The sequence below is a fragment of the Fusarium solani genome (assembly GCF_023522795.1).
Source record: "Fusarium solani strain SB1 chromosome Unknown bctg00000011, whole genome shotgun sequence".
Classification (NCBI taxonomy): Eukaryota; Fungi; Ascomycota; class Sordariomycetes; order Hypocreales; family Nectriaceae; genus Fusarium; species Fusarium solani.
Window position 1 is genome coordinate 2,132,537 of NW_027072149.1, and position 26,348 is coordinate 2,158,884.

Consider the following 26,348-nt stretch of genomic DNA (forward strand, 5'->3'; position numbering starts at 1 on the left):
ACCTACCATAACGCTTTATGCGCCCATGTTTCAGCTTAAATTTCAATCGACCGATATCACGACTACTACTCTAGCATCCACTCCGTCAATATCCTCTAGTTCCGCCCCTGATTCTATATCTAAGAGCAACGCTGGGCTGTCAACGGGAGCAAAGATTGGTATCGGCGTCGGCGTGGGAATTGGCGGGATCTTACTTGCCGCCCTTGTGGGATGGTTTGTCCTGTGGAGAAAAAAGTCAAAAAGAACAGTAGCAGCGGAGTTTGGTTCTTCCCCTGGCCGTTTTAAAGACAAGGCAACACCGACTCAAGTGAACAATCCTATATTTTCCGAGCTTTCTGGAGTTACTCGTCCTGTGGAATTACCAGCACATACCATCTAGGACCACCTAATGGATAACCTAACCTAATAGATAACCAAAATTTCGCTCCGCCCACATAAAATCCAAATTTTGATGCGTGCATAAAACGCTAGGTCATTAATTAAAAAGCAAAGCTTTGGAGAGAGGCTCTAGAAAATTAATTAATTTTTACTCTCTGCGTGGTTTTTTGACCTCTTGACCGCTGCGTGTGCGCTGGTAGTGCTTTGTTATGACTATGAAGTCTTTACTTTTGTCCTCTGACCTAACACCTGTTGAATTGGCAGCATAGTAGGCAATAAGGGAAGCACCACTAACTAAAGTGGCGCGCCATGTTTTTTGGCCTAGTGGTTACTTTCCGACAGAAACAGATGAACATGGCGACTTCCGTTACAACCCACGCACTGGTGAGACAGACGACGAGGAAGAAGAGGAGGGAGAAAGAGGGAGCGCGGTAAGGAGCACGTACCGCTTTCGCGATTGGAGACAGAGGCGGAGGTTTTATCATAGAGACACTGAAGAGTCGGCGGCAGAGTCGGAAGAGGAGGAGGAGGAGATGAGAGTGGATGATGGGTTTGACATCTACGGGGACGATACCCCCAGGAGATCACCACCTCATCACACTCGAAACCGCACAACCCCTCAGATGCGCTCTTCACCAAACACGACCAACATGCCAGTGTATGATGAAGAGGAAGACATATGCGAGGATGACACCCTCAGGCGACCGTCGACTGATCGTTCTGGAGGCACATCCAACACACCAGCGACCTCTGCAAACAATGTGCCTAACCCCCAATTCCCCAGATTCAACGAGTTTTGGCGGCGGCACAGTCGAGAGAGAACAACCGAGTCGGACTAGCAAAGTTCGTACAGTGAGCTGCTTCGAGTAGGTTAGCAGATGAGCTAGGCGGGCGCTTCTGATTAGGTGTGGGGGCGGGTCGGTCAACGAGCATTGGGCGACGAGGTTTGAGCAACAGGCGAAAAGTGGTTTCGCCCGTTGCTTACACATTTTATGCACAGTTTGGCTGGCATAGTTATGTAGAGAGTTGGATCAATTCATAACACGTGAAGTAATGTACGGCATTCATTAGTGAAGTACTGATTCCTCTAACGGCCACTCCGGCCCCTGCTCAACTGACTTTGGGGCGAGGCTTCTACGCGGCTGCTCCGTGATTGATGCGCTTCTTCACATCACAGATCATTTTATATCATTTAAAGTTCCAAATTGCTAAAAATACCATGCTAAGTGCACCGCCATCTGGGTGAGAATCAAAACCAAGGATTATTCCACTGGAAAAGCCTCAACTGCATATCATCTGGTCGGCGTAGGGTATGCAGTTGCAACCCCATGACAAGACTGCTCTGGAGCATTGTCAAATAAGCTCCCGTTGACGTGTGGATCGTCTCCGCTTCTCTGTAATATCCGGTTGGTCAGTTCGTACGGTAGTTGGACGATGAGATTTACAGGGTTCATCTGACCCCCAGTTGATCGTGCGTTCTGACAAGAGAATACCATCTTGACATTCACGTCTTCAATTGAGTCATTCGGTAAGTAAACCCCGGATCAAATCCGTTGGAAGTAGCCTTATCTCCCTACGCAAAAGCAGGGGTCGATTTCTAAGCACCGTAGCTATTCGGACGCAGACGTTGTCGAACCCACAAGGCTGCTGTCCATACGAGGCCCACCTGGCCATGGATGGGCATGATTAGCAAGCAGCAAGCCAACCACTGGCCATTGTGTTTGAATCCTTCCATTATACTACCAAGAAGCGGGAAGACTTTTCCTCCGACGAGGCTTCTATCATGCGATGCCGAAGCAAGGGGACTCCTGACCGAGGGGGCATCGACCATGAGATCGAGTAGGGCTGAGTTTCTATAAAGACTGATGGATCTCTCCCGAAAGTGTAGGGTTTCTTCTCTTCACTATCAAACAATTTCTTGCCTTGCAAACTAAGTTCCTCTTTAGCAACAACTCTTGCACATACACCACTCTAATCATGTCTGCCCCTCAGTCAAACCTCTGGCAGCCCCTCCAGCTAGGAAACGTCGCCCTTTCCCATCGAATTGCTCTGGCCCCTCTTACACGTCTTCGCAACGATGAAGAGCACCTCCCCATGGACATCATGACCCAGTATTACACAGACCGAGCATCAACTCCTGGAACTCTTCTCGTCAGTGAAGCCACCGGCATCTCCAAGACCGCAGAGGCAGCTCCCCACACTCCTGGAATCTCTTCGCCTGAGCAAATCACAGCCTGGGGTCGCATCTATGATGCTGTCCATGCCAAGGGATGCTTCATCTTTCAGCAGCTCTGGGATATGGGCCGCGCGGGGTACCCCGAGTACGTTCAGAGTCGTGGGCTGAAGTACTCGTCCAGCACCAACAAGCAGTTGGAAGGCCGTTCGATTCCACCTACTCCCTTGACCGAGGAAGAAATCTGGGAAAAGGTTCAAGACTTTCGATCTGCTGCCCGCAAGGTTATTGATGCTGGCGGCGATGGCGTTGAGATCCACGGTGCTCACGGGTATCTCATCGACCAGTTCCTGTCCAGTAGCATCAATGACCGAACCGATAAATGGGGTGGCTCCATCGAGAACCGTGCTAGGTTCCTGCTTGACATTGTCAAGGCCGTTGTTGAGGAGATTGGCGCCGAGCGAACTGCCCTTCGCCTCAGTCCTTTTGCAAGCTTCCAGGGTGCCTACACGACTGACACGTGGGAGCAAACAAGCTACATCATCGGGGAGCTCAAGAGAGCCGGGTACAAGCTTGCGTACCTGTCTTTTGTTGAGCCACGGGGCAATCCTACTCTTACTGATGCCATTGTCCGTCTGGCCTCAGATATCGAGAATCCTTTTGGGGAGAAGAAGCAGAGCCTTGACTTTATTCTCGAAGCGTGGGACAACCAATCTCCTGTCATGGTCGCTGGCGGTTATTTGCCTCATAACATATACCAAGCGGTGGACGAGCAGTATAAGAAGTGGGATGTCGTTGTTGCCTTTGGTCGATGGTTCGTTTCGAACCCGGACTTGGTGTTTCGGGTCAAGAATGGGGTGCCGTTCACGCCTTACAAGAGGGAGTTGTTCTATGCGTTTAAGAGTAACGAGGGGTACAACGACTACGCATTTAGCGACGAGTTCATCCACTCGGCCAAGGTCGAGGCTGTGAAGGCGTAGTGTGGGTTTGGCAGTGGCATTATGCACCTATTCTAAGGATTAGAAGGCGGGAGTAACTAGGTTCTATAGATCATTAAAGAAGGTTTATAAAATCTTTGAAGAGAGTTTAAAAGTTCGTTGAAGGTTTAGCCCCTTCATTATAGCTCATATGAAGCTCGAATATCATATCTAAATCACGTCAGAGGAGAGTGATTCTAGACGAGAATAATTGTATGCTGCCCTGCTGCATCGCGATGGATTGAGGGTATGTCCACGCCATCTCTCCGCCAGTAGTTCAAACACCTTGTGACAGTCCCACCTTGTTCGGCGTCTTCAGTTCTGCGTGCCGGAAGTCCGTTGTTATCAGAACCTTGTAACTCGTCTAGTTGAGCATCGGCTGTAAAGTCGTTTTCTTCAAAAAGCCTCGACGGCGGGGCATCGGCCTCTGCTAGCTGTGCTACCTCTGGTAACAAAGTAGGAGGAGAATCGATGCCGTAATTTGACAGATGTCCCATACCCACTCTTTGGTAGACACCCCGTGAAGGTGTCACTGGGGTCAGAACGAGACAATGAATCTCAAACTTGTCCGACAGTCTGTCGACCCGAGATCTTAGGATGAAGGCGTAAAATGGGAATGTCACTTCATACCCATCGATATCCCAGTAACAGTACAACGGCTGCCGAGTTGGGGGGTTAAGAAAGATCAGGGCCTTGCGCGAGTTGTTTGCTCGCGCATCCTCTTCCCTCACTACGAACATGGTTCCTCTCAGGCCAAGTCTGCCGTCGGCCAGCTGCGCAAACTTGTCCCCTTTTAATGGAGTAGTGTACGCTTCAAGGATTTCGAAGGACCAACTGGAACTTGACGTGCCACGGTAGTCGATTTCCACTTCACCATCGACAGATGCCCAGGACCAAGTGGGTGCGCGATATCCAACCGCACCATTGTTCGCCCTCGATGGCCTTTGAGAACGCTTGGTGTGAGCCCTCGCCCAGCAAATCTCGGATCGCAAATTGGCAGACCACAAACCAGCATAATATGGTGTCTGGAGCCGAGAATGGAACCTCCGTGCAAGACCAGACAGGGCAGCGAGTTTGTCGTTTGGATCGGAAAGGGCCAATGGACTATACATCTGAACCATTTTGTGCCAGAGATCTAGACATTGCTCTTTTGTCAATTGATCGAGGCGATTGATGGAGAACAATTCGGGGTCTTGTTGAGCATTGGAGTCTTGGAAAATTGATAGAGGGAGATATCTCAGAGGGTAATCGAAGGTATTGTTGAGAGAAGGGTTGGAAATGTCGGTAGCTTCACAGCTGAGCTCCTCAGAGCACTCGAAGAAGAGTTGGGACCGGGTAAAACTGACGTTTCTTGTCGCTAGGCACCGCTCTTGAAAGACCCAGCCTCGACTGTATAGAAGTTGCTCATCGAGATGGGTAAAGACGCGCGCGTCGCCCTCAAACCACCAGAACTTGGACGCTGTGTTGGTGGGTGTACGTGTAGGCGAGGGTGCCTTGTGAGACAGGAACGACAAGGGACTTTGGTCGGGAAATAAAGGACGCGAACTATCGGAGGCAAATGTAGCAGCGATGTTGGCGTATGCATTATGGTACACCTTGTCCATCACTGCAAGTTCTTTGGCGAGGTCGTCTTCGGAGTCTTGTATGATGCACTGCCATTGCTGTTAGCGTTTTGCATCGTGTCGCGATTGAGGAACTCACCAGGGAATCAATCCAGAGGTAGGGAACATTGAGTTGATGAGCTACTTGAGCAGTCTCGGAAAACAGTCTCGGAAAACAGTCTCGGGAGTCTGTCAGCAGGAATGCCCTCTGAGAACGTGACGAGGGTGTCGCTTGTTAATGTGAGCTGTTCTGAGTCGCCCCATCGATGACTGAGAGTGATGTACTCGCTTCCTGAAGGGACATCCGCACGACTGATAACCTTGACGCTGATGGTGTTGTTGAGGGCCCGTACCTGTAGTGCTCTTGATGGAAACCATTGGTTCTCTTTGCGGCACTTTGCATGGTTCTGTTTGCAGTTGTTGACGCGATCGGCGAGGAAGGACAGGGCGCGTTGGGAGGCTACATATTCGGTCTCATCTGAAAAGCTGCGGCATGGAGGACTGTCGCCCAGGATAGCCTTTGTCTCCAAGCGTGAGATCTTGTTGTCGGGGAGCCATATTCTCAACCACAGGCCCTCGTAGTTTAGTGTCGCCGCTGTCTTGACCCTGGGGCAGAGGATGTGAAAGTCTTGAACGGCGACAGCCTCAGCGTCAAGGGCAGATGTGATCAAGTGGAAGATCCTGGTACACCACCAACAGCCTGCCTGAACACTGGCCACAAGCTCCGAGGGCTGCCGGTGGATCGTGACGTCCTGGTGCCCGCGCAGTAATTTGCTGACGCTGAGGAATGAGGAGAACTTGTGACGGGCGGGCTCATTCACGACGCGACTACAGCGGGAGCATTCTGAATCAGAAACGAGAGTTGGCCGAGACAGAGGCATCGGCAGGAGGATAATTGATTGAGACCGTCAAACCATGGACAAAGAAGATTGTTCAGCTGCGTCTTGCTTTGTGCTGGTGCTTATGCACGTAATCACCGCATCGGCCTCTAAAATGACTGCCTCACCAGGCATGTCCTTGGTCAGCTGCAGCACCAAACTGCACTGAGTGTTCCAAAAGCTCGTTCCACAATTAACCAAGAAGCAAGTCCAATTGAAAGAGCAGTAGAAACATCACCTGCATAGCCGTTCTCTCAATCCCATCATTTCAACTCCTCCCATCGGCCAGAGTCGCGTAAAGTGGTTGTTGGTCACGCGTCACTGTGGAGACGGCCCCCTCACCGCTTTCGCCACTAACAACAAACAAGCAACCAAAAGTGGCAGAAACATTGACATCATCAAGAACATCCACGGAACCCAGCGAAGCGATATCCGGGAACGAGCCCGCTACCCTCTCTACTTGAAACCATATACTCGATCCCTCATTCTCGGCTCGGCCGCCGTGCCTGCGCTTGCGGTCCTCCCCCTCCATCATGTCCACGACCCCACCGAACAAGGAGTACCGCGGCTCCAAGCACCCTCGATATGCGCTCCGAAAACAAGAATTCCATTAGCTCTCCGACATTCAGCACAAGCTCGACAAATTATACAAGATCACCGAGTTCGATAATTATGCGCTGGAGAAGATCTCCATTGTACGAGGCTCCTCTTTCGATATTGACGACGACGACCCCATCGACCTTGATCCGCGATTCTTTCTTCCTGGCCCAATCGAGAACATGGAATATGGGGTGGATGTCCTCGACAAGACTCAAGGACTATGTCAACGCAGATGGCCCCAGCTAGAGCCGATCCGAAACCACCAGGTCCGAAAAGAAACCCAGAGGCTCGCTGATCCAGAGGTGCATCCCAACCAGCGGTACAATTACTTGCGCGCGATATACGAAGCAAACATGAGGGAAGCTGCACTGCTGGCTGTGTTCTGCCAGGAAGCAGCCAAGGTAGAATCGAGCTGGGCAACTCATGGGTAAGAATTGTCATTGCCTTTCTTGGGCACACCCCGTTTCTAATGCCCAGCACAGATACATCCATGGCCGTAAGGCCCCATGCTCTGAGCGAATCTGGTTCTCGACCGACGACGACCAACCCTTCCGAGATTTCTGGACGAGCGGCGAATACTACAGGTGGAAGCGTGGCGCTGGTACACTTGATTGCCACAATCCCAATGTCCCGCATGCAGTTGCTACGGTGTACGACTCATCCCGTCCGCTCCACCAAGGGATGCTTCGTAGCGAACTACGGGTCGCAGTTGGCCTTCTCAGGGAGCAAATCCGTCGGACCCGCGTCTATGTTGACCATTACATCTATCCTGTAAGTTCATCGTCCGACAAACCCGTCCAATGACCCGCCAGACGTTCTGACACCATCCAGGTTCTTGTTCTTAGCTTCCATGGTCGATTTTCTGCTCGCATAACCCAGGCGTATTTCCAGAATGGCAAGGTTGTTGTTCGGCCTTCACGTCTCATCGATTTCTATACGCCCGTCATGTCCACAGAAGTTGGACTTGTCATCCGATGGCTCAATAGCAGAGCTGTCGGAGAGACCCGCTTGTCCATACCCGAGGCCGAGCAATTTGACGACCCTGTACCTATTGAGGTGGAGGTGACTGACGTGAAGGGCATGTCTACCAACACAATCGATGTCCGGTAGGGTATAGAGTTCAGGTTCCCGGAAGACCCGGGGCATGTTTTGGTAGCGACATATTGTTTTTACTAGCGATTTGGAAGAGTTTGGAGTTTGGAGTTTGGAGTTTCACGCTGGCCGAGTCATGAATTGTATTTGGAACATGGAACTTTTGAGACCGGTCAAGTTTAATGATGAACGACGAAATGGGTCTTGGAATCTGTTGCGAAATCTCGCATCCGCCCAAACGAGACTGTATCTTCATTCTTAGTGAAGTGGGTTTTTTCGCCAAGAGCCTTCTCCAAGCGCGTAAGTCATGCTTCTTTTGGCCGTCCCTTGCTTCAGTTATTTCTCTACTGTCCACAGCGAGCTTCGTCTGCTCACCGTTGTGGTTCCTGTTCCCACCGGCCTGGTCGCCTAAGACAAGAAATCCCACCACCCCTGTTGCCTGGGGAATCCCCACCCACGACACATGCACGCACCACATCAACAACACCTATGACATTCAAGGCACATCTTGCGAAATAGAATTGCCTGTATCACTTTTTCTACAGCGTTTGCATTTTCTCTACAAGGCCCGGCGTGGGTGGCCCTTTAGCCGCTCGGCATTTTTGCGGTCTATTTTGGGTCCGCGCCGACCGGGTCTGCTAATTGTGGCCTGCGCAAGATCAACTAACAACTAACAACTAACACCGTCAGGAAGGCTAGCCTAGATTGAATAAGACTACTCGATCTCTCCTCAAGGACTCTGAATCACAGCCATTCATCATTCAATTATTCATTCAACCTCGTCGTGCCAACCTACCATCTTCCATCTGATTGACCAACCTTTCATCCTCAGGAAGCATGGATCCATATCCTATCCCCTCCAAGCCTCAGGACTGGGCCGACATCGTTGGTCAGAGGCATGCAACGGCCGACCCGTACAGCCTTGACATTTCCAGCATCGGCCCAAATGCTTTTGGCTCAGCCTCTAAGCTGAAGTACGAAGACTGGCTACTCCTCCGAGTACTCTGGCAGCCCCCCACTGGCAAAGCGACGCACAAGACCATCTTTGGAGACAGAGGTTCCGATCTGAAAGCTGCCGCTGATCGGTGACTCGCCAACGAGCCATGGATGCAAGCTCTAAGATCCCAAAGTCACAACTCCATGGAGTGGTCGTATATGGCCGCCTGGAAATTGAACCTCGCCGAAATCGTCAAGAGAGTCAAATGCCTGAAGAATCTGGAGGAGGGCAAAATCTACGACGACGCGGATCCGTTCCGGATGTTGGTGGAGCCTTCTGACCCCCGTCGTCGGCCCCATCGCAACGTCGTTCCTCCTCAGTATTTTGGTCGTGGTGGTGGTTCCTCGGATCGCGCTTCCAGTCAGTCGTCTTCTATTTCCACGTCTTCCGCCCCCTACGCCTCACCCACGCACACCGATCGGCTTGCTGCATCTTCTGGGGCGGCCGGCTCCCTACGTGGCAGAGATGGGGCATCGACACCGGAGTCTGGTCTCAGCGCCGAAGGCAGGATGATCAACAAACATCGCCCTGATGAGGCCCTCGTCAACATGACACTCCTCCTTTTCCTGCAGGGCGTGCGTATGCCCTTGCTGCAACAGCCCTCTCGACGAGAATACAGCTGGTCGATTGTTCATAAACAATTCTCCGTCAGTCATCCGGATCCCGATGACCGCACTAAACGGTCCAATATCATGACGGCACGAACCGACGGCTACCTGCAAGCCACCCGCGATCACCAAGATCCGGACTCTAGCGACGCCCTTGCGATCATCGAGGTGAAGCCATTCCATCGGTTCACAGTCACCAGCAACCAAAAAGCGGTACAAATTCAGGCAGGGGCTGAAATGGCCGCTTGGATCTCGACGGAGAGTACGAAAGGCCTACTCCCAACCAGTCCCGAGACCAAGACGTACCGGTTTGTCCTCTCTTTGATATCAAGAGATGACCTAAGTATTTGACTAACCTTGTCCAGTCGGCTTCTAATTTCGCAAGATTATGATCAGGTGTTCATCATCATCGCCGAGTATGACGACCTTTATATCCAGCATATCAGGGGTGACAGCATCAAATGGCATAGACTCACCCTTGAAGCTTCACCTTCGAAAAAGGGACGGCCGGGCGATGATCCACGCGGCTGCACATCCAGCGACGAGGAGTCACGGGGTAGATCCAAGGGAACCACAAAGTCAGGCTTTTTCAGTGCCTTCAGGTCTCCTTCCAAGGCGCCCGGGCACCCACCTTCGCCGCCGCCGGCCCAGGCCTCCACACGTCTTCCATCGAGCAGCCGCCCACCACCACCAGTCACGCCAAGCAAGCCGGGAGCGAGGCCTGGGGAGATGACACCACAGGCTCCCAAGCAGACCACGTCAACCGCAAACGTGAGAGTGGAGACTAGGGGATTCTTGCGCATGATGCCATTTGCAGCTTTTGACCTGAACAGGTGGGAAGACATTGAGGCCTTGATCCCCCTGTTGTACTCTTTGACTGAGTACCTGACCGCAAGTGACGCTACCCAAACGCTTCGATTTCAGAGGCCTGTTCCTGACAGGTCGCGTGGCTCGAAGTAAACGAGGCACAAACAGGTAGGGAGTGGCCGGAGGGCAAGGGTGAGGGATACGAAGGGCGCGACGGACACAAAGGACACACAGAACACACAGAACATCACGCGATGGCAGGTACCAGTGCGTGACATATACTAAAAGGGGCGACCGGTTTGGTGAAAGATTGGCGACGGTGGTTGTTTTTTATGTTAATAATTCTATAACCTAGTCATAAATTACTCCCAGGCAATGGTGAAGTGCGGGTAATAGTCACAAAATAGTTTCTAAACCTGATAATAAATTGTCAAAAGGTACTCAATATTATGTAAATTTCTTTATAGAAGTAGGTAACTTTACTTAACCTTTTGTTTGTTTTATGATAATATGAAGATGATAAGAAGAAACATGGTGTATTACTAGAAACCTTTCCTAAGTACTATCAATGCCAATGTTCACCATGAACCCTTGCGCCCCTGTGTTGTGATATGCGCCTCTTGCTATCAAAACCTCCCTGCAACTCGCTTCGTACTTCTGGGCAGATGCTGACGTCTGACTGGTCTCCGGGCCACTACAGACAGACTCTGATGAGGTTGCCTCAGCATCAAGGTGGAACCGTTGCTCTCCTAAAGCAGCGGTTCCGCCCTCAGAACTCGTCGAAAAATTGAAGTGTGTGGATTTCTGGGGATAGATGAACCCATCTGCTGGAACGATGCCATCCGTAAAACCCGTCCGCTTGATCTGGCACAGTCTTCGAGCATAGTCGAATGCTGACTCTTCACCATGCCTTGCTGTCCAGCCCACGAGCTTGAATCTGGCTTGTACGATCCCACTCCAGCAGCTCACTTGGGTGTTGGAGTGGCGAGTTGAAGCCTCGTCAGCCGCGTGTAGCCTCAATCTGTCGTTGAACCGGCCCACCAGCAACCAGGACTTGACTTTCCTGGATCGAGCCACCGAGAACACGTTGATGGGTCCTATCTTTCCATTGTAGGTAACGGTCGCGCCACTTCGAACAAGTAACCGGACCGCCTCGAGCCGGCCACATGCGCTCGCAATCATCAAAGCCGAGCCTAAGGGACACCCTTCAAAATCAAGATCGGCACCCATATCCAAGCAGTTCTCCATGATCTTGATTGAGCCTTGCGAGGCAGCTCTGCAGAGTGGGCTCCATCCTCGGTCGGGCTGAAGGTTTAACCACCTCTTTAGAGCACTGTCTCCAAAACGACGGCGAAACTGCTTGAATGTTGTGTCAAGAAAGCCTATTGCAAAGTGTCGACCTAGCCAGTGCCATGGGAATGGCTGTAGGGCTTCCAGAGACACCTCGGAATTCAAGAGATATGACGGCAGCTGCGGCCATGTCCAGAGAAAATAATTGAAGGCATAGCCATGTCCCTGGATTGCGATCGCCGGGAGGGTCTCCTGGGCGGCCAAACAGTCTAGACCACTCAGTGATTCAGTAATGAAAGAGGGCACCGAAAAATCGAGGGCACCTCGCGCTTCTATACACGGGATTTGCATGTAGTTCTGATACATCCTCATCAGTACATAGTAGTCGCCCCCCCCCAATCTTTGAGGAGGTTGCTGAAGGAATCTGTCAGAACAATGGCCGGGGATGCGCCATGTTGAAGAAGAAGCGCCGTCATCTTTGGGTCAGTCGTAAAGTCAAGTGGGCATTTTCCCTCTGTGGTAAGTTGATCGGGATCTGCCCCATTTTCAAGAAGTAGCTGAGTACAAGCAAGGTTTCCGCACCAGACCGCAATGTGCAGCGTTGTCATGCCGCGGAACTTTGGGTGCAGCTGTCCAAGCCCTAACTTGCGGTTAACAACCGAGGAAACCACATCCTCAGGCCGGATATGACTTCGGAGGCTGTAGGTGCTGACTATTAACGACTTGAACGATTTCGGCGCTCTTTTTGACTTACCTAATCGCGGCAGCATGTTTAGCCAAAAAATCCAGCATTATCCTCAGGCCCTTCAAATGGCCATTCCATGCGGCATGGTGTACGGGAACATCATGGTGATGAAGCCAGCATCCGCCATCCTCGTGATATCTGTCAAGAATGGTGGGAAGAAGTGAAAGATAGGCTGGGTACCGCCCTACCTCCTCGACTACGCTTCTGCTTTGACCCAAAGGACAAGTGTCCCCATCATTGACCCTGACGTTTGCCCCGTTGGCAAGAAGCAACTCGACAATCGCAACTCGCTTCCATTTCAAGGCATAGAGCAGAGGGTAGGTCGGCGTCCGTCTTGGTATTGGTTCGTCAATTGGACAGCCGTCTGCCAAGAGCCTTTGGCATTCGTATTTGTTGTTTCGCTCGATCACCACTCCCAGCCGTCGAGCTAGAAGGGCACTCTTTTTCAAAGGGGATTCAGTTGTCTCGCTCTCACTCCGTGGTTCTAGTTGCTCGTGAAGGATTTTCATAATGTCGCCATGTCCCTCTGCGCTGGCCAACGTGTGCGCAGTTTCTCCATTCATATCAACCACGTTCAAGGCACCTAGCTTCAACAGCATACTAGTTGCTTCGATGTTTCCATGAGCTGCTGCAAGATGCAAAGCGATCTGGCCTTGATCGCATTGGAGATTAACCGACGCTTCGTGAGAGACGAGGAAGTCGATAATGGCCGCCTGGTTGCACATTGCAGCAAGATGAAGGGCTGTGAATCCCCCTTCACAGACAGAGTCCACGTTATCAACCAGTCGCCGCTCAACGAGAAACTTGACCATGTCAAAGTCCTTTTTGGCGCATGCGCAGTGAAAAAGAGTAGCGTCTCTAAATGTCAACCCAGGGCGTGGGAAAACATAAACCTTTCTCATCCAGTCCATATCGATGGATTTCTCCTTTGAGTATTTGTCCAGCTTATCCAGAAAATCCACATACCCTCTAGAGCACGCGGTGAAGACTGCATCGACGGCTCTGAAATCAGACCTAGCCAGCCGAGGGTCAGCTCCTAGTTCTAGGAGAACCTCAGCACAACGAATAGATCTACGGTCTAGGTGCCAGATGAGCGGAGGCATGCGGGATTCCATTGGCGCGTTGGGGTTCATGGCGTTCGGGTCCGCGCCCTTCTCCACCAGCTGCCTTAAAAGCCATTCAATGCGTTCGGGGGGCGACCTCATGGCGAGACCATGCAAGATTGAAAGAGCCGACTTGTCAGTGGAGAATTCTCTAACTCCCTCAGGTCGCGAGTGATCAAGAAGGCATTGGAGAATAGTAATACCCTCGGGTTCTGAACAAAGATTGCACGCACGCCGTGACTGACATGCAAACTCGAGCGAGCTTATTCCGGATTCTCGTTGGTGCACATCTGCGTTGTACTTCACCAAAAGTTCGACAACAGCGGTGTTCTTGTCCTTGATTGCCTCCTTCAAGTAGCCCAGAACGACGTCCTGTGTCGGATCCCAGAGGCCGGAAGACTGTATAGCCTGTTCCAAAGTTGTTACAGGAACCAGCCAAGTGCCAAGTCCAGTCCAATAGTGATCGAGCAACGGAAAGACACCGCATCGACCAGTTTCAATCTCGTAGCCTTCCATTGCCTTGAGGCCGAACAGATCAACCCAGGCCTCGACGAGATCCGACGACCCCTCTCCTAGCAAATACTCAGAATTGTCCCAGAATTCAACTTCTTCTTTCAAGTCACATACAACTTTCCATGGCGTGGCCCCCTTGTTGTTCTTCAGTCTAAAGAGGCCAGGGGGGAAAGGGCCCGAACCACGTCGCTCTGCGGTGCTTCTGAGGACTGCAAGGCTTTCTCAATATAGATCTCGAGTGGTAGCCGGTCCTCAAATCGAAGTTGCAGAGCTTCAGGATAGGTCGCTGTCAGGAACTCCAGCCACTCCTTTGTTGGATTGACTCCCAAGCTGTGAAAGGGCGTGCTGTCGCCAGGCTTCATCATATGGGACCCAGGGTCCAGCTGTAACAAGAGTTGGAAAACCTTCTTGGAGCCAGCCCGGCTGGCTAGGGTGAACAAGGATCCATGCTGATCCCAGAAATCTGGAGTTTTCTGGCAATAATGCAGAAATAGGAGGGCTTTGCTTTCTAGTCGCTCGACGTAGTCCTGGGGGGCATCCTCTAGAGCCATCAAGGCCAGCATTGGGGGCGTCAAGCCAGCTTCCGTTCGCATTAGTAGAGCCTTCTGGTTGCATTCTGAGTCAATGCTGAACAGAGCTTCTACGAACGAGACCTCGCATGAATAAGAGCTTGCACAAGCATGCCAGAGAGTGCCCGAATCTGAACCCTGAGCGAGCAGCGGCACCTGATGTTCGGCGAGAAGCTTCAGGGCGCTCCCGTCACCCTTCAGATTGCAGCAATGAAGAGTCGAAGTCCCTGCATTTGTCCTGCATTCAGGGTCACTACCAAGCTCTAAAAGCAGACGGGTGCACCCCAGGGCATCGGCTGCGACAGCATGGTGTAGCAATATCCCATCAATGCTACCCTGCTGGAGAGGCTGGTCGATGCCGACGCGGCCGTCTTTCAGACAGAGCTGGACCATGGCAGTGTCGTCATTCTCGATTGCGAGCAATGCTTTGTCCACTAGAGCCGCAACTGAAAGGGAGATCCGGCTGTCCGTCAAGGTCGTGTCGTTTGTGAAGTCGAACCCAAGAGTGACGGCGGCAAGCCAGACCTTGTTGCCAAGGTCAAAACCCCAGTCCAAGTCGTACGATGATGACTTCATCAAGTAGTTGAGTAGCCTAAGGATGGCTTCTTCTAAGTCTGAGCAATCCTCGCTCTTGGGACATGTCTTGAGGCAATCTCCAAAAGCAGTTATGTCGTCGTCAGTAGGGATGTGTCCGTGGTCCAGTAGTGTAATAAACGGGTCAAAATCCTGGAAATGACATCCAATGGTGGCAACGGACAATAGCACGGAATGGTCGCCAACCGGGCCCTCAAGATCATTGAAAGATGCACCTGATGACATGAGGCAATCGATTGTGTTGTTTCGCCGAGATGATGAAGGCAGAATGTTCTCAAAGTAGAGCGAGCCACGGTCAGGATATTCGCCCGACAGATCCTCTATGAAACCGAGAAATGAAACTTCGGCAAGTAGAAGCGGTGTCCCTAGGGGGAATCCTCATCGGCTCGGGACCCGGCCTGAATGAGGAATGAACATATTTCGGGAATGTTCAGCGCAGAGGCAACGTGCAGCGGAGGCAGTGAATCGCTGAAAGCCAGCTCACTGATTGTTGGTTCTGCATCCCCCAAGGATCGCCGTCTAAGTGTGAAAAGAAAATTTCTTGAAATAGAGCGTAAACCCAAAGACGAAAGTTGAGCGTTGTGCTTTGGTGAAATAGGGATTTGGCAGCATCCAATAATGAGGGGTCGTCAAGTCCGCCCCACGTAAGATCAAGCCAGCCGGTAGACGCCGTTCTAAAGAAGGATGAAAACCCCGGGATCTCTGTCTCATCGTCCCAAGAGAGAAAGGATTCCACGTAATCATCATCTATGTTGCCAACTTGCAAGAACCTCAGGTATTGGAGAGAGATGAGCACTCGAGCTTCCGACTCGACAAGTTTGTAAGCGTCAAGCCCCGGGATCTGTAAGAGCATCTCATCTTGCAAGAACTCCTTGACCGAGAAATGGGCGAATTCGAAGCATTCATCTTGGGCAGATTTTCGTATCAGGCTGCTGCAACACAGAGCAATTTCTTTTTCGGAGACCGTGTTTGTCTCATCCATCCGCGCGCCGATAGTTTCAGGTACCGAGACGGCCAGGCAGAGTGCCTCGACTGACATGGACGGGGAGAAGGCGATAAAACTAAGGCACTTCTGGACCAGCTTGCGGACTCGGGGTGGACGTTTGTTGATCCTCTGGAGCAGTCTCAGATATGTCTCAGATAGGGTTGGTGGCAACTCGTAAAGAGCTAGGCGACGGTCTGCGTCAGTGAGCAGCTGGCCCAGATAGTCCAGCTGGCAAACGACCCAACGAAACCTTGTTTGTTAGTAGTCCGAAGAGAACATGAGGGAATGAAAGGTACTGACATTCCGTTTGCCCTACTGACCAGCTCAGTTTGGATCTCATCCTTGATTGTCTTGTTTTGGATATCCAGTTGCTTTGTTCGGATCCTCCGTTCCATCTCGGCCCGGACATAGATTTTGAGGTCCTCTTCACGTGCTTCGATGATAAACTCCTTGAACCCACCCTCGAGAGCCTGTCGGATTTCGACCTCGTTCCGGCTCAGCAGCGCCATCGAATTCGTGCTTGCGAGGTCGGCCAAGTCACAAAGGGTTTCCAAGGCCTGGAACACAGCATCACCACACTCATCAAGCCCATCAACAACTATGATAACTTGCGAGAATAGATTGCACATGCTGGCCGTGACTCTCGCAAGCTCATCCACGTCTGCTGGCTTGTTGAGGCCGCGGGCTGGATGAAGTTCCTGATAATGCTCTTGCAGGAGATCAAACGAATCGTCTCTTTGAATGGCAAGCTGCGATGCCAAAGCCCCGATTATGTTGACTGACTTCAACGTCGCCTCTTGCTTGTAATCGCAGAAGAAAAAGGCCACGGCGACATCAGACTCGGCTCCGCTCCTGACGATGGCTTCCTGAATCATAGCACCAGCCAAGACGGTTTTGCCACCGCCAGCAGTTCCGTTAAGCCAAAGTTTTGATCCAGGCGACTGAAGCCACTCCATAAAGGCAAAGGACTGAGTGAACCACTCCCCAGTGGCTGGTTGTCGTAGCTTGAGACTTTGGTCCAAGTTGGCTTGGGGGTTGAGCTTTGGTGGCATAAAGAAGTCCAAGACAAGTTGCTTTCTCGGGTCCATAATGATAGCCGTCCGAACCTCAATCTTCTCAAGACTTGCTGCCATCTTGGAGAGTGTTTCGCCCTGCTCTCGCTGTTTCATGAGGCATAGCTGTAAGTTGCGCATGGTGTCGGCTGAAGTTGCGAGGGTGATGCTGTCCTTGCAGCGAGAGAGCTGCTGTAACAAGTCCCGTGTGTCCGAGGCTGAGAAAGGCCATTTCAGTTGTCGTGAGATGCCTTCCCATCGAGAGCGGTTGTTGAAGCTGTCCAGAGCCTTGGTGACCTGGCGTTCAATTTTGTCGAATATTTTTCGACATTCGATGAGATGGTCAACCTGGAAGGCGGGCTCAAAAGCCTGCCCCTCGGCTTCCAGTTCATCAGCGAGTGCCTCGAGGTTGCGAAGGATACCCGAGAAGCTGTTGATCTCTGTGGCAAGAGCTTGGATTTCTTTCTTGGCGCCGGTTGCAGTGCGCCCAAACTTGTATGTGTGGCGGAAGAGGGTGTCGGCAAGACTGATGAGGCCAGCGATGCTCGCTGCCATGGACAGCGGATCAGCCATTTTCGTGTACACTAACCATATAGGCTAGGTAGGGTTCCATTGGGCATGTATATTGGCTAGTTAGTTCGGAGTGCTTTTCGTTTGTGGTATGGTAAGTTTTGTATGAGGAAGCAATCTGGAAGAAGCGGGGTGCGCTTATGTACCGGCTCAGGAGTCTGCTGTCAGCCTGTCAGTTAGCCAGCCTGAGGCTCTTGGAGGCGAAGTCAGGCTGTGCTGGGCCGCCTGGATGCGCCTCTTTGTCGTGGGCGGTTAGTACAGCCAGTGACAGAGTGCATGAACCTCCCCCTCATGCACGTAGCGCAATGAAAAAAGACACTGGCCAAAACAAGGGAATGAGTATGCCCTGCTTTAAGGATAGTAATAAAGACATAGAGAGAATATGAAGAGGCGGTTAGAGCATCATTTCATCTTATGATGTTTTTAGTATATGTTGGTGTATGTCATATAAACCTACTTATTATTGTAGTCATAGGCTTTGAGGAGTTAGCCACATTCTGTCGTTTCTCTTGACCCGGCTGCCCCTCAACTGCACGTCGAGTCGTGTGAGGCAATGTGGCTTGGCTACGGTCGCATGCTCGGTGGCTGTGTCCTCGATTCTTTCGCCTTGTTGAAGGGATGGATGAGACGGCTTGAAAAGAAGGCACAATAAAAACCAAGATGAAAACCTCCTATAAATTAACAAACGTAACAATATAGTTCGAGCAATACAACCAACACTAGTTACCTTTTAAACCCAAATATTATTCGAGTGCCTTCACACTTAAAAGGGTACACGGTCATGTGACTGTCAATCTCTCCTCGAGGTGGTGTAATGTATTCCAAACTCAATCAATCAAACGACGTTGTTAGGGTTAGTAAGCATAGAAGTCAGACACAACCTCACACCGACCAACCTTCAACGACTTCGCTTGTCTACTACTTACCCATAGCTACCATGTTGTTCGCATTCTCCATAGGGTGGTGCTTATTAGCTCTTGGCCCCCTGTTTGTTGCAGGGGACTCCAGATTAGACAACTCCTTCCGCAGGCACTGTCTCTCCTACAAACCCCACAGACTAATATTCAACTCCACCTTGACGCGCCTGGAGTACATTATTAATGGCACCAAGCTTGGCCTCGATGACAATGTCGAGTCCTGCAACCGGCCTTCTCAGCAAGTCTCGGCTGATATCTGCCGCATTGCTCTGCAGATCCCGACTTCAGAGCGATCCAGCATAACCTTTGAGCTATGGCTTCCGCAGAAGTGGGAAGGTGCTAGATATCTCGCGACTGGGAATGGGGGTGTTGATGGATGTGAGTGTTCTAGCGAAATTGAGAGACGATGCTGATGAAATTGCTAGGTATCAAGTACGAGGACCTGGCCTATGGAACAGCTCACGGGTTTGCTACTATGGGCACCAACAACGGCCATAATGGCACTACGGGTGAAACTTTTTTCAAGAACCCCGATATTATCGAGGACTTTTCGTATCGAGCGTAGGTGTGCTTAAGTACCCTGATAGATATTTGACGCTGACCCTCGGCCAGCCTTCACACAGGCACCAAGACGGCGAAGAAGATTATCAAGAACTTTTACAACAAGGAGCCCGGTCGTTCATACTACATCGGGTGTTCTCTAGGCGGTCGCATGGGCATCAAGGCAGCAGAAGTATTTCCAAGTGACTATGACGGTATAATTGCCGGGGCCCCCGCCGTCGATTTCAACAATCTTCAGGGTCAGAGAGCCATGTTCTACCCCATCACTGGTCTTATAGGCTCACCTGATTTCATCAATGCGGAGACCTGGAAAGGTCTTATACACGACGAGATTCTTAAACAATGCGATCATATCGATGGTGTTGAAGACGGCATCATCGAGATCCCCAACAAATGCTTCTTCAACCCCTGGACTTTACTCTGTCGGCGAGACAAGTCTACCGACTGCCTCACATTCGCACAGGTCAAACAAGTCCAAGAAATCTACGCACCGTACACTTACCCCGACGGACGGCTCATCTTTCCTCGGATGAATCCAGGGAACGAAGAGCAGGCTGTTTCAAAACTGCTGGCTGGCAAACCGTTCAGTTATTCTGAAGACTGGTTTCGATATGTCGTTCTCAACGATCTAGACTGGGATGCCATCACCTACAACAGAGACCTCGTGCGTCGTGCTGATGAACTTAACCCCTTCAACATCCGGACATACCCAAAAACACTTCCTGCTTTCAAAGAGCGCGGTGGGAAGATCCTCAGCTACCACGGTGGTCAGGATAACCAAATCACCCAATTCAACACGGAGCGCTTCTGGGGCCATATGGGAAACACCGACCCAGACCTACACGATTACTTTCGATTCTTCCGCATCTCTGGCATGTTTCACTATAGCACTGGCCCCGGGGCATGGGCTGTTGGCCAAGGTGGTGGTGCTCCAGCTGCTGGCATTCCGTTTGATCCCCAACTGAACGTTCTGGCTACGATAGTTGCTTGGGTCGAAGAGGGACGTGCACCTGAGACATTGACTGGGACAAAGTTTGTTGACGATGATTACACGCGGGGCATTGACTTCCAGCGTGATCATTGTTTGTATCCCAGAGAGCAAACTTATATCGGGGGCGATCACAGGCAGCCATCCAGCTGGAAATGCAAGCCATGAGGGATCAGGCAAACGAAATCATTCATAGTATCTTTGCGATTTGCTTAGAACTACATACGTCTTTTCGTAATAAACTACTTGTTCAGCCGAGGGGCCCTTTCGGGATCTCTCCAGAACAAGCAAGCCTCCTTTCGAATCGAATCCTCCTCAACCTTTGTGTTCTGGGGCTGCACAACCAGTTGCTTCGGCGACTCATCTCCACCCTGATACGAGGGCCACTTCGGGCTACCGGGATACCTATGACGGTTGGGATCTCCCGACGCGACAAAGCTAGCCAGGTAGGCGTGGTAGATGTGGTTGATCTCAGGAAACTCGGTCGTGGGCTCGTTCCAGGTATACGCCGTGTCAGAGGTGTGAGGAATGCCCTGCCAGTCTGGAACCTTGTTCCTAGTGTTGAAACGAACTTTCCAGGTTGGCACGCCGGCCGTGGATGTTCGGTAGGTGGTTTCTTGGCCAGGGCAGATGTAGGCGTAATCACTCCAAGCAGCGGAAATACGATTGTACTGGGTGCTGTTTGGCGAGTTTGCGAATGGCGAAGTTGGGTCTGTTGCTGGATCGGGGTATAGAGAAGCGATATCGGCCAGGTCTTCCTCTGTCAGAGCTGGCGAGATGTTGTACAGATAATCCAGAAACTCCTGGTTGGTCTCCAAGTTTCCAGGAGTGTAAAACTTTCCCTCGTCAGTGGTGGTCGATGAAATGGTCGGGACATGGAAGAAGGTGCCGTCGTAGCCCGATTGTGAACCGGGCTTCTCGAACAAGGGCCCTCCATGCACAGGCTGGAAAGGCCAAGTCAGGACAGGGTCGTAGTCATTGTAAATCTTGGTGCTAATATTTCGAATGTCGTTGATGTCTGCCTTTCGAAGACATCGGAGGGTGGCCTTGTTTGTCTTGGCTTTGTCGCAGCCCAGAAAAGACAGGTACTCGGCGTATTGACGCTTGTAGAGGGGATAGCTTGCGTTGGGGAACGCCCTCGAGGTAACAGAGCCAGACTGATGAATCGCCCGGGCGAACAAGGGCTTGGAGTCTTTGCCGTAGTTGTGGAAGTAGTGAATTCCCACAGAGTGGCCACCAGCAGATCGGCCACCAATAGTGACAGCCTTGCGATCGCCTCCAAAAGAACCAATGTACTTTTGGACAAACTGCAGGAAATAGTTTTGATCTCGGATTCCAAGGTTCAGCAGACCTTCATCCTCGAAAAGCTCAGAGGGCAGGAATCCGAGAGAGTTGAGACGGTAGTGGAAGTTGACGACGACAATGGGTTCTTTGGATGAAGCCACGAATGCGGCAGCATCGAAACTTGCCCAGCTGCCGACGCAGAATGAACCTCCGTGGATCCACACGAGGACGGGGAGTTTCTTGCTCAGAGGGACGCCCTTTGTTCGATAGACGTTGAAGCTGAGGCAGTCTTCGTCTTGAGTCTCGAGGGGAGTCCGGGAAGAGGCATCTTGAATACACGCCTTTCCGTAGGTGTCGGCGGTCTTGACTCCTCTAAACTTGGCTGGCGCATCTACTGGAGAGAAGCGCTTATTGCCAATAGGTGGCGACGCATAGTTAATGCCGAGCCAGGCGTCGACAGGTGCTGGGAGGTTCTGTTTGGAGTAGGTGCTGTTGATGACCGTGCCTGAGAAGGTGCCATATCCGTCAAGCTTGACAGGGTTGTAGTGCTTCCCAGTGACCTGCGAAGGACCTAGCCCAAAGGCCAGCAACGCGCTGATATTCGTCAAAACCTTCATCGTGCCTGTCCCAACCGTCACAAACAGTTCGACCGATGGCTTAATAAGAAGATAGTCCCAACTATATACCTCAATCCTCATTTAAGTATCCAATTGCGCCAGCACCGTCGGTCAAGGTTGACCCCCGCTACTAGCGATCGGCAAACCGCCGACTCGCTTCTCTTTGAGGGAATTCCTCGGGGCCGATGTCCAAACTTGGTCCGAAGGCAAGGATCCGCATCTTATTTGCACGAACTTGTGGGGAATTGTATCATCGCCAAGACCGCTACATTGATAGAAGAGTTACCATGCCTCGGCGTCGGAACTAGATGTATATCCCGTGGTGAATTGCCGATTGTCGGATGCTTTTTGACCTTCCTGTTTGGTGCTAATCGTCAGTGATAAAGGTGTTATAGTTCATACATATCAGGTGTCTCGATGCATGGGTTGCGTAATCAGTCGAATGATGGTATGATAGACAAATAAATAACTCCTATCGCAGCACAACGCTTAACCCCAACCTGTCCTCCTATGCTTTATAGGCAGGATAGTCCGTATATCCAATAGTAGAGTCCTCAAACGGTCCATAGAATCGCGACCGGTCGTAAGGCGCAAGAGGCCAGCCGTTTCGCAATCTCTCCACCAGATCAGGATTACTGATGAAATAGCGGCCATACAATAGGCCGTCATACTTGCCACTCTCAAGCACACCCCAGGAATTTCCATCATCAAACCCACCAGCGGAGAAGAAAGGCGTGTCGCCAAAGATGGACCTGAACAGAGACAGATCGACAGTCGGCAGACCCCACGAGTTCAAGAACTCCTGCTTCTCTGCCTCAGAGAAGATTTGTTCATATCGAGGCTCGACGAAGCTAACGTATGACAAGTTTGGAAGACGTGTCTTCAGCTCGCGGCAGAGGTGACCCCAGGTCTCGACTCGTTGCTCACTGCGGGCCTGGTTAAACAGACCGAATGGAGTCAATCGGATAGCCAAGTTCTCCTGGCCAACCGTCTTAGCCAGTTCCTCCATAAGCTCTAGTGGAAACTTGCATCGCTTCTCGGCTGTGCCGCCGTACTCGTCTGTTCGCTTGTTGATGTTGGTGCTCAAGAATTGCTCTGGCAGGTATCCGTTTCCTGCGTGGAGTTCGACACCATCAAAGCCAATGTCCATAGCTGTCTTGGCAGCCTTGCGGTAGTCATCGATGGTCTTCTTGATATGATCGACAGTAAGTTCAATCGGCGGGTGGTCCGCCAGCTTGACTGGTGCTGTGCTATGAGGGGCTGGGTAGGAAAAAGTCTCGTTGGGATCATCCCAAGTGACAGCAGATGGGGCAACGATGGGTGTGCCCGTCAATTGAGGGATGTTGGCACGTCCTGAATGCCAAAGCTGGGCATATATGAAGCCTCCCTTAGCGTGGACTGCGTCGACGATCTTTTTCCAGCCATCGGCTTGCTCGGGAAGGAAGATGCCAGGTACACCCGGCATAGCATTGCCCTGCTGCTGTTAGCTACTTATCCTCTCAATGTCTGGATCAATGTTACCTCCAACGAGGGGGGCAGACCCTCAGAAATGATCAGGCCGCCCTCTGTTGTCCTCTGAGTATAGTATTCCACCATTAAGTCATTGGGGACCCAGATTCGATTGGGGTTTTCGGATGTCGAGCTAGCGTTCAGCGGGGTGCCCCGGTTTCTTGTAAGAGGGGCCAAGATAACTCTATGCTTGAGTCGAATTTTGCCATTGGCAATGTCCAGAGGCTGGAATAGCTTGGAGGCCGGGCCAACGTCGAGAGCGTCTCCCATGGTGAACGAGTTGTTGAGGAGTGGGGGAGATGGTCAGTCGCTGACAAGGGGCTGGAGGTGACAGATTCAAACAGTTAAAGAATTTCGGAAAAGGAAAAAGTCTATGGGAATCAGTTCGTATTTCTTAAAACTCCGAACAGTGGGAGCTTATCGCATACCAAGAAGCCACCCCTGATATCACATGCAGTACGCCCCAAATCTCATCTCACCACCCTTGAACAACGACGACCAACACCACCTTTAAGTAACATTTCCCATCACATGAAACTCCATTCTGCGGTCATTGTTTCGTTTCTTACCCGGCTCCACCGGACCAAAACGTCGATCCTTTCTCGGGGTGGTATCCAAATCCGCGCTTGAAGAGACCCTCATCAAACGCTAGTCCAGGATCCCAAATGTAACCCCAGCGACCCAGCTTTTCTCCTGATGATCTTGTGGTTCCTCACGACGCAAGTGATTGCTTTTGGAAGTTCCAAGTTTTCGGGCCCAGGACACGGACATCGCGTCAGGGGCAGAGTCCGATGAAGCGTGCCAATGCGGATGGACCTTGGCGGGCTTCTGCGCCGTTCGGCTATTCGTACCGATAACTGGGGATGCTACCAACAGGCTAATTCCCTGTAGCAGGAGAGTCTAACAAGATAATGGAGCTTTTGATCTGCAAATCAAACCCACATTTATGCCGAGGACTTGTGAGCTACGTCTGCAACCCGAGGCTGCACGAAATTAGCCTGCGGGCTGAAGAAAGGCTTTTGACGGATGATCAGGAACGCGGTTGAAAAGAAAACTGGGCTCCTCCTCGGCTTCAAGACCCAGCGTTTCCCGCTCCCAAATTTTCCGTGGCTCATCTTGATACCCTTCCTTCATTCTTTGAAAGCGGTCTTTTAGGGCCTAATTTTGTTCAATATGAGTTTCCCAGGTGCAGGGCCTCCGCCTGAGGGCGTGGTGCCGAATCTGGAGCACCCCCAGGATGTACTCAAGTCGTGCAATTACGTCACTCAGGCCTTGACCCTCGTGTTTGTGTCTGCCTTTGTTGCAACTCGATTCTACGCCAAGTCCAAGGTGATGGGAGGAGGCACAACTCGTGATGACTGTGAGTGATCTGAGTGCCATTGTTACAGTTGAGGGCTCACAGCAGATAGGGTTCACATATTCTTCCTACGTACGACACTGAAACTCCTTTTGGCTTGATTGTCTCGGACTCACCGGATGTTAGGTACTGATGGTTGGGTATTGTATAACAGCCTGTGTTGGTGAGTACATCTTGTTCCGATGCTTTGGTCCAATCCTTACACTACATCAGCTGGGACATACGGCGGTGGGCTCAATCAATGGGAAGTACGAAAAGAGCATGCACAGATATTCTTTCGGGTGAGTCGGGACGCCCATTTTTTATTATTCTTCTGACAGTTATCATCACAGTCCGGATACGCCGCCACCATCTTCTACGCCCCCATGGCCTTGACCGTCAAACTCGCCCTCCTCTCCATCATCATCCGAGTCTTTGGATCTGTCCACAAGAAAACAATGATCGGCATCTATGTCTTCATCGGTATGCTGGTGGCATACTACGTATCGGGTGTCCTCATCAAGATATTCATCTGCTGGCCCATCAGCGCATACTGGAAAGGAGAGACGGACAAATGCCTAGACCAGAGTGCCATCATCACTGCTGATGCCATAATTAGCACCGTCAGTGACTTGGTCATTCTGCTGTTGCCTACTCCTCTTACTTGGTCTTTGCAATTGTCTAAAAGAAAGAGGCTTCGAGTTATTGGCATTCTTTGTGCCGGAGGTGTGGCAACCGCATTCAGCATCTACCGTCTCGCAATGATCCTGCACGAGGGCAAATCACCAAACCAGACTATTGTCTTCACAAAGGTTATTTTATCTGGGTAAGTGCCACTGTCATCAGCTCCAAGTCATTACGTTGACATGTACAGAAACGCGGAAGCCGGGATTGGACTCATTTGTGCATGCCTCCCCTCCATCAGTGCTCTCCTGGTTCGGCGCCAAGGGTATCCCTACTACGGAAACCAAAGCCACTCCACCCATGGCGAATTTTCACGAGGAGAGATCATGATGACTCGATCTTTCCACGTCGAAACGGGAAAGGTTGCCAAGGAAGCACAACCCGATGTGTACGACCTTGGTCACGATGAGGCGGGGTTGGTCGCCGGGGGTCAGGCCAATCCAAAGAGTAACCTTTCGAGCCGGAGGAGGTCCGAGTCTACAAGTTAAACGCTTGTTGAGTACGTTAGCTTTGGCGGTATGATGGTCATGTATGGTATGAAAACTTGGGTATGGTACATTGGGTATGGTTGAGGTTGGCTTTCACATCCTCGTCTTTTATTAATCAGCTCTGCACATCTAAGGGCAATATTTTACAACTACTAATAGCTTTTTACTTAAACTCGTGTGCTTACAACGCCGCTTCGAACATAAAATCCAGATATTTATCGACCAGACTCATCGCCCATTCACGGGCTCCAGGAGCCTCCAACATCAAGCCCGTAGTTAAGTGGCTGAGCGATGTGGCTGCATTGAGAAATATCCAGTTTCACGTCTTCTCTGCGTTCTTTCTTTGGGCTCAATTGTTCCAGCCTCTAGTCCTCTATCTATACCGCTCCCCTTCAAAGCCTCAATCTATTTTTATCACCAACTTTTTCAGCT

The 26,348-nt window shown here is 51.2% G+C and overlaps 9 protein-coding genes across 9 annotated transcripts; 5 read left to right on the forward strand and 4 right to left on the reverse strand.

Moving 5' to 3' along the window:
* Positions 1-687: 687 nt before the first annotated feature.
* On the forward strand, positions 688-1,217 carry MRS44_015809 (uncharacterized protein; the record flags this gene model as incomplete). Its single annotated transcript, XM_065619359.1, has 2 exons — positions 688-809; positions 866-1,217. 2 exons carry the CDS (start codon positions 688-690, stop codon positions 1,215-1,217), a joined length of 474 nt encoding a protein of 157 aa, XP_065475431.1.
* Positions 1,218-2,355: 1,138 nt separating this feature from the next.
* On the forward strand, positions 2,356-3,531 carry MRS44_015810 (uncharacterized protein; the record flags this gene model as incomplete). Its single annotated transcript, XM_046272865.2, has 1 exon — positions 2,356-3,531. The coding sequence occupies one exon, from the start codon at positions 2,356-2,358 to the stop codon at positions 3,529-3,531; it is 1,176 nt and encodes a 391-aa protein (XP_046130041.2).
* A 194-nt stretch (positions 3,532-3,725) lies between these two features.
* MRS44_015811 (uncharacterized protein) lies at positions 3,726-6,010 on the reverse strand (the record flags this gene model as incomplete). The annotated part of the gene is made up of 3 exons (XM_065619360.1): positions 3,726-5,180; positions 5,230-5,296; positions 5,346-6,010. 3 exons carry the CDS (start codon positions 6,008-6,010, stop codon positions 3,726-3,728), a joined length of 2,187 nt encoding a protein of 728 aa, XP_065475432.1.
* Positions 6,011-6,122: 112 nt separating this feature from the next.
* Positions 6,123-10,264, forward strand: MRS44_015812 (uncharacterized protein; the record flags this gene model as incomplete). Its single annotated transcript, XM_065619361.1, has 10 exons — positions 6,123-6,142; positions 6,254-6,566; positions 6,622-7,034; positions 7,090-7,378; positions 7,439-7,713; positions 7,878-7,999; positions 8,057-8,272; positions 8,532-8,784; positions 8,830-9,612; positions 9,670-10,264. 10 exons carry the CDS (start codon positions 6,123-6,125, stop codon positions 10,262-10,264), a joined length of 3,279 nt encoding a protein of 1,092 aa, XP_065475433.1.
* Positions 10,265-10,666: 402 nt separating this feature from the next.
* Positions 10,667-17,535, reverse strand: MRS44_015813 (uncharacterized protein; the record flags this gene model as incomplete). The annotated part of the gene is made up of 6 exons (XM_065619362.1): positions 10,667-11,678; positions 11,780-12,091; positions 12,156-13,897; positions 13,945-15,290; positions 15,493-16,160; positions 16,211-17,535. The coding sequence occupies 6 exons, from the start codon at positions 17,533-17,535 to the stop codon at positions 10,667-10,669; spliced, it is 6,405 nt and encodes a 2,134-aa protein (XP_065475434.1).
* A 934-nt stretch (positions 17,536-18,469) lies between these two features.
* On the forward strand, positions 18,470-20,166 carry MRS44_015814 (uncharacterized protein; the record flags this gene model as incomplete). Its single annotated transcript, XM_046284179.2, has 4 exons — positions 18,470-18,519; positions 18,589-18,827; positions 18,875-19,010; positions 19,062-20,166. The coding sequence occupies 4 exons, from the start codon at positions 18,470-18,472 to the stop codon at positions 20,164-20,166; spliced, it is 1,530 nt and encodes a 509-aa protein (XP_046130036.2).
* Positions 20,167-20,240: 74 nt separating this feature from the next.
* MRS44_015815 (uncharacterized protein) lies at positions 20,241-21,899 on the reverse strand (the record flags this gene model as incomplete). Its single annotated transcript, XM_046271167.2, has 1 exon — positions 20,241-21,899. The coding sequence occupies one exon, from the start codon at positions 21,897-21,899 to the stop codon at positions 20,241-20,243; it is 1,659 nt and encodes a 552-aa protein (XP_046130035.2).
* Positions 21,900-22,407: 508 nt separating this feature from the next.
* On the reverse strand, positions 22,408-23,678 carry MRS44_015816 (uncharacterized protein; the record flags this gene model as incomplete). Its single annotated transcript, XM_046276765.2, has 2 exons — positions 22,408-23,373; positions 23,421-23,678. 2 exons carry the CDS (start codon positions 23,676-23,678, stop codon positions 22,408-22,410), a joined length of 1,224 nt encoding a protein of 407 aa, XP_046130034.1.
* A 903-nt stretch (positions 23,679-24,581) lies between these two features.
* MRS44_015817 (uncharacterized protein) lies at positions 24,582-25,916 on the forward strand (the record flags this gene model as incomplete). Its single annotated transcript, XM_065619363.1, has 4 exons — positions 24,582-24,768; positions 24,979-25,046; positions 25,098-25,570; positions 25,619-25,916. The coding sequence occupies 4 exons, from the start codon at positions 24,582-24,584 to the stop codon at positions 25,914-25,916; spliced, it is 1,026 nt and encodes a 341-aa protein (XP_065475435.1).
* Positions 25,917-26,348: the final 432 nt, after the last annotated feature.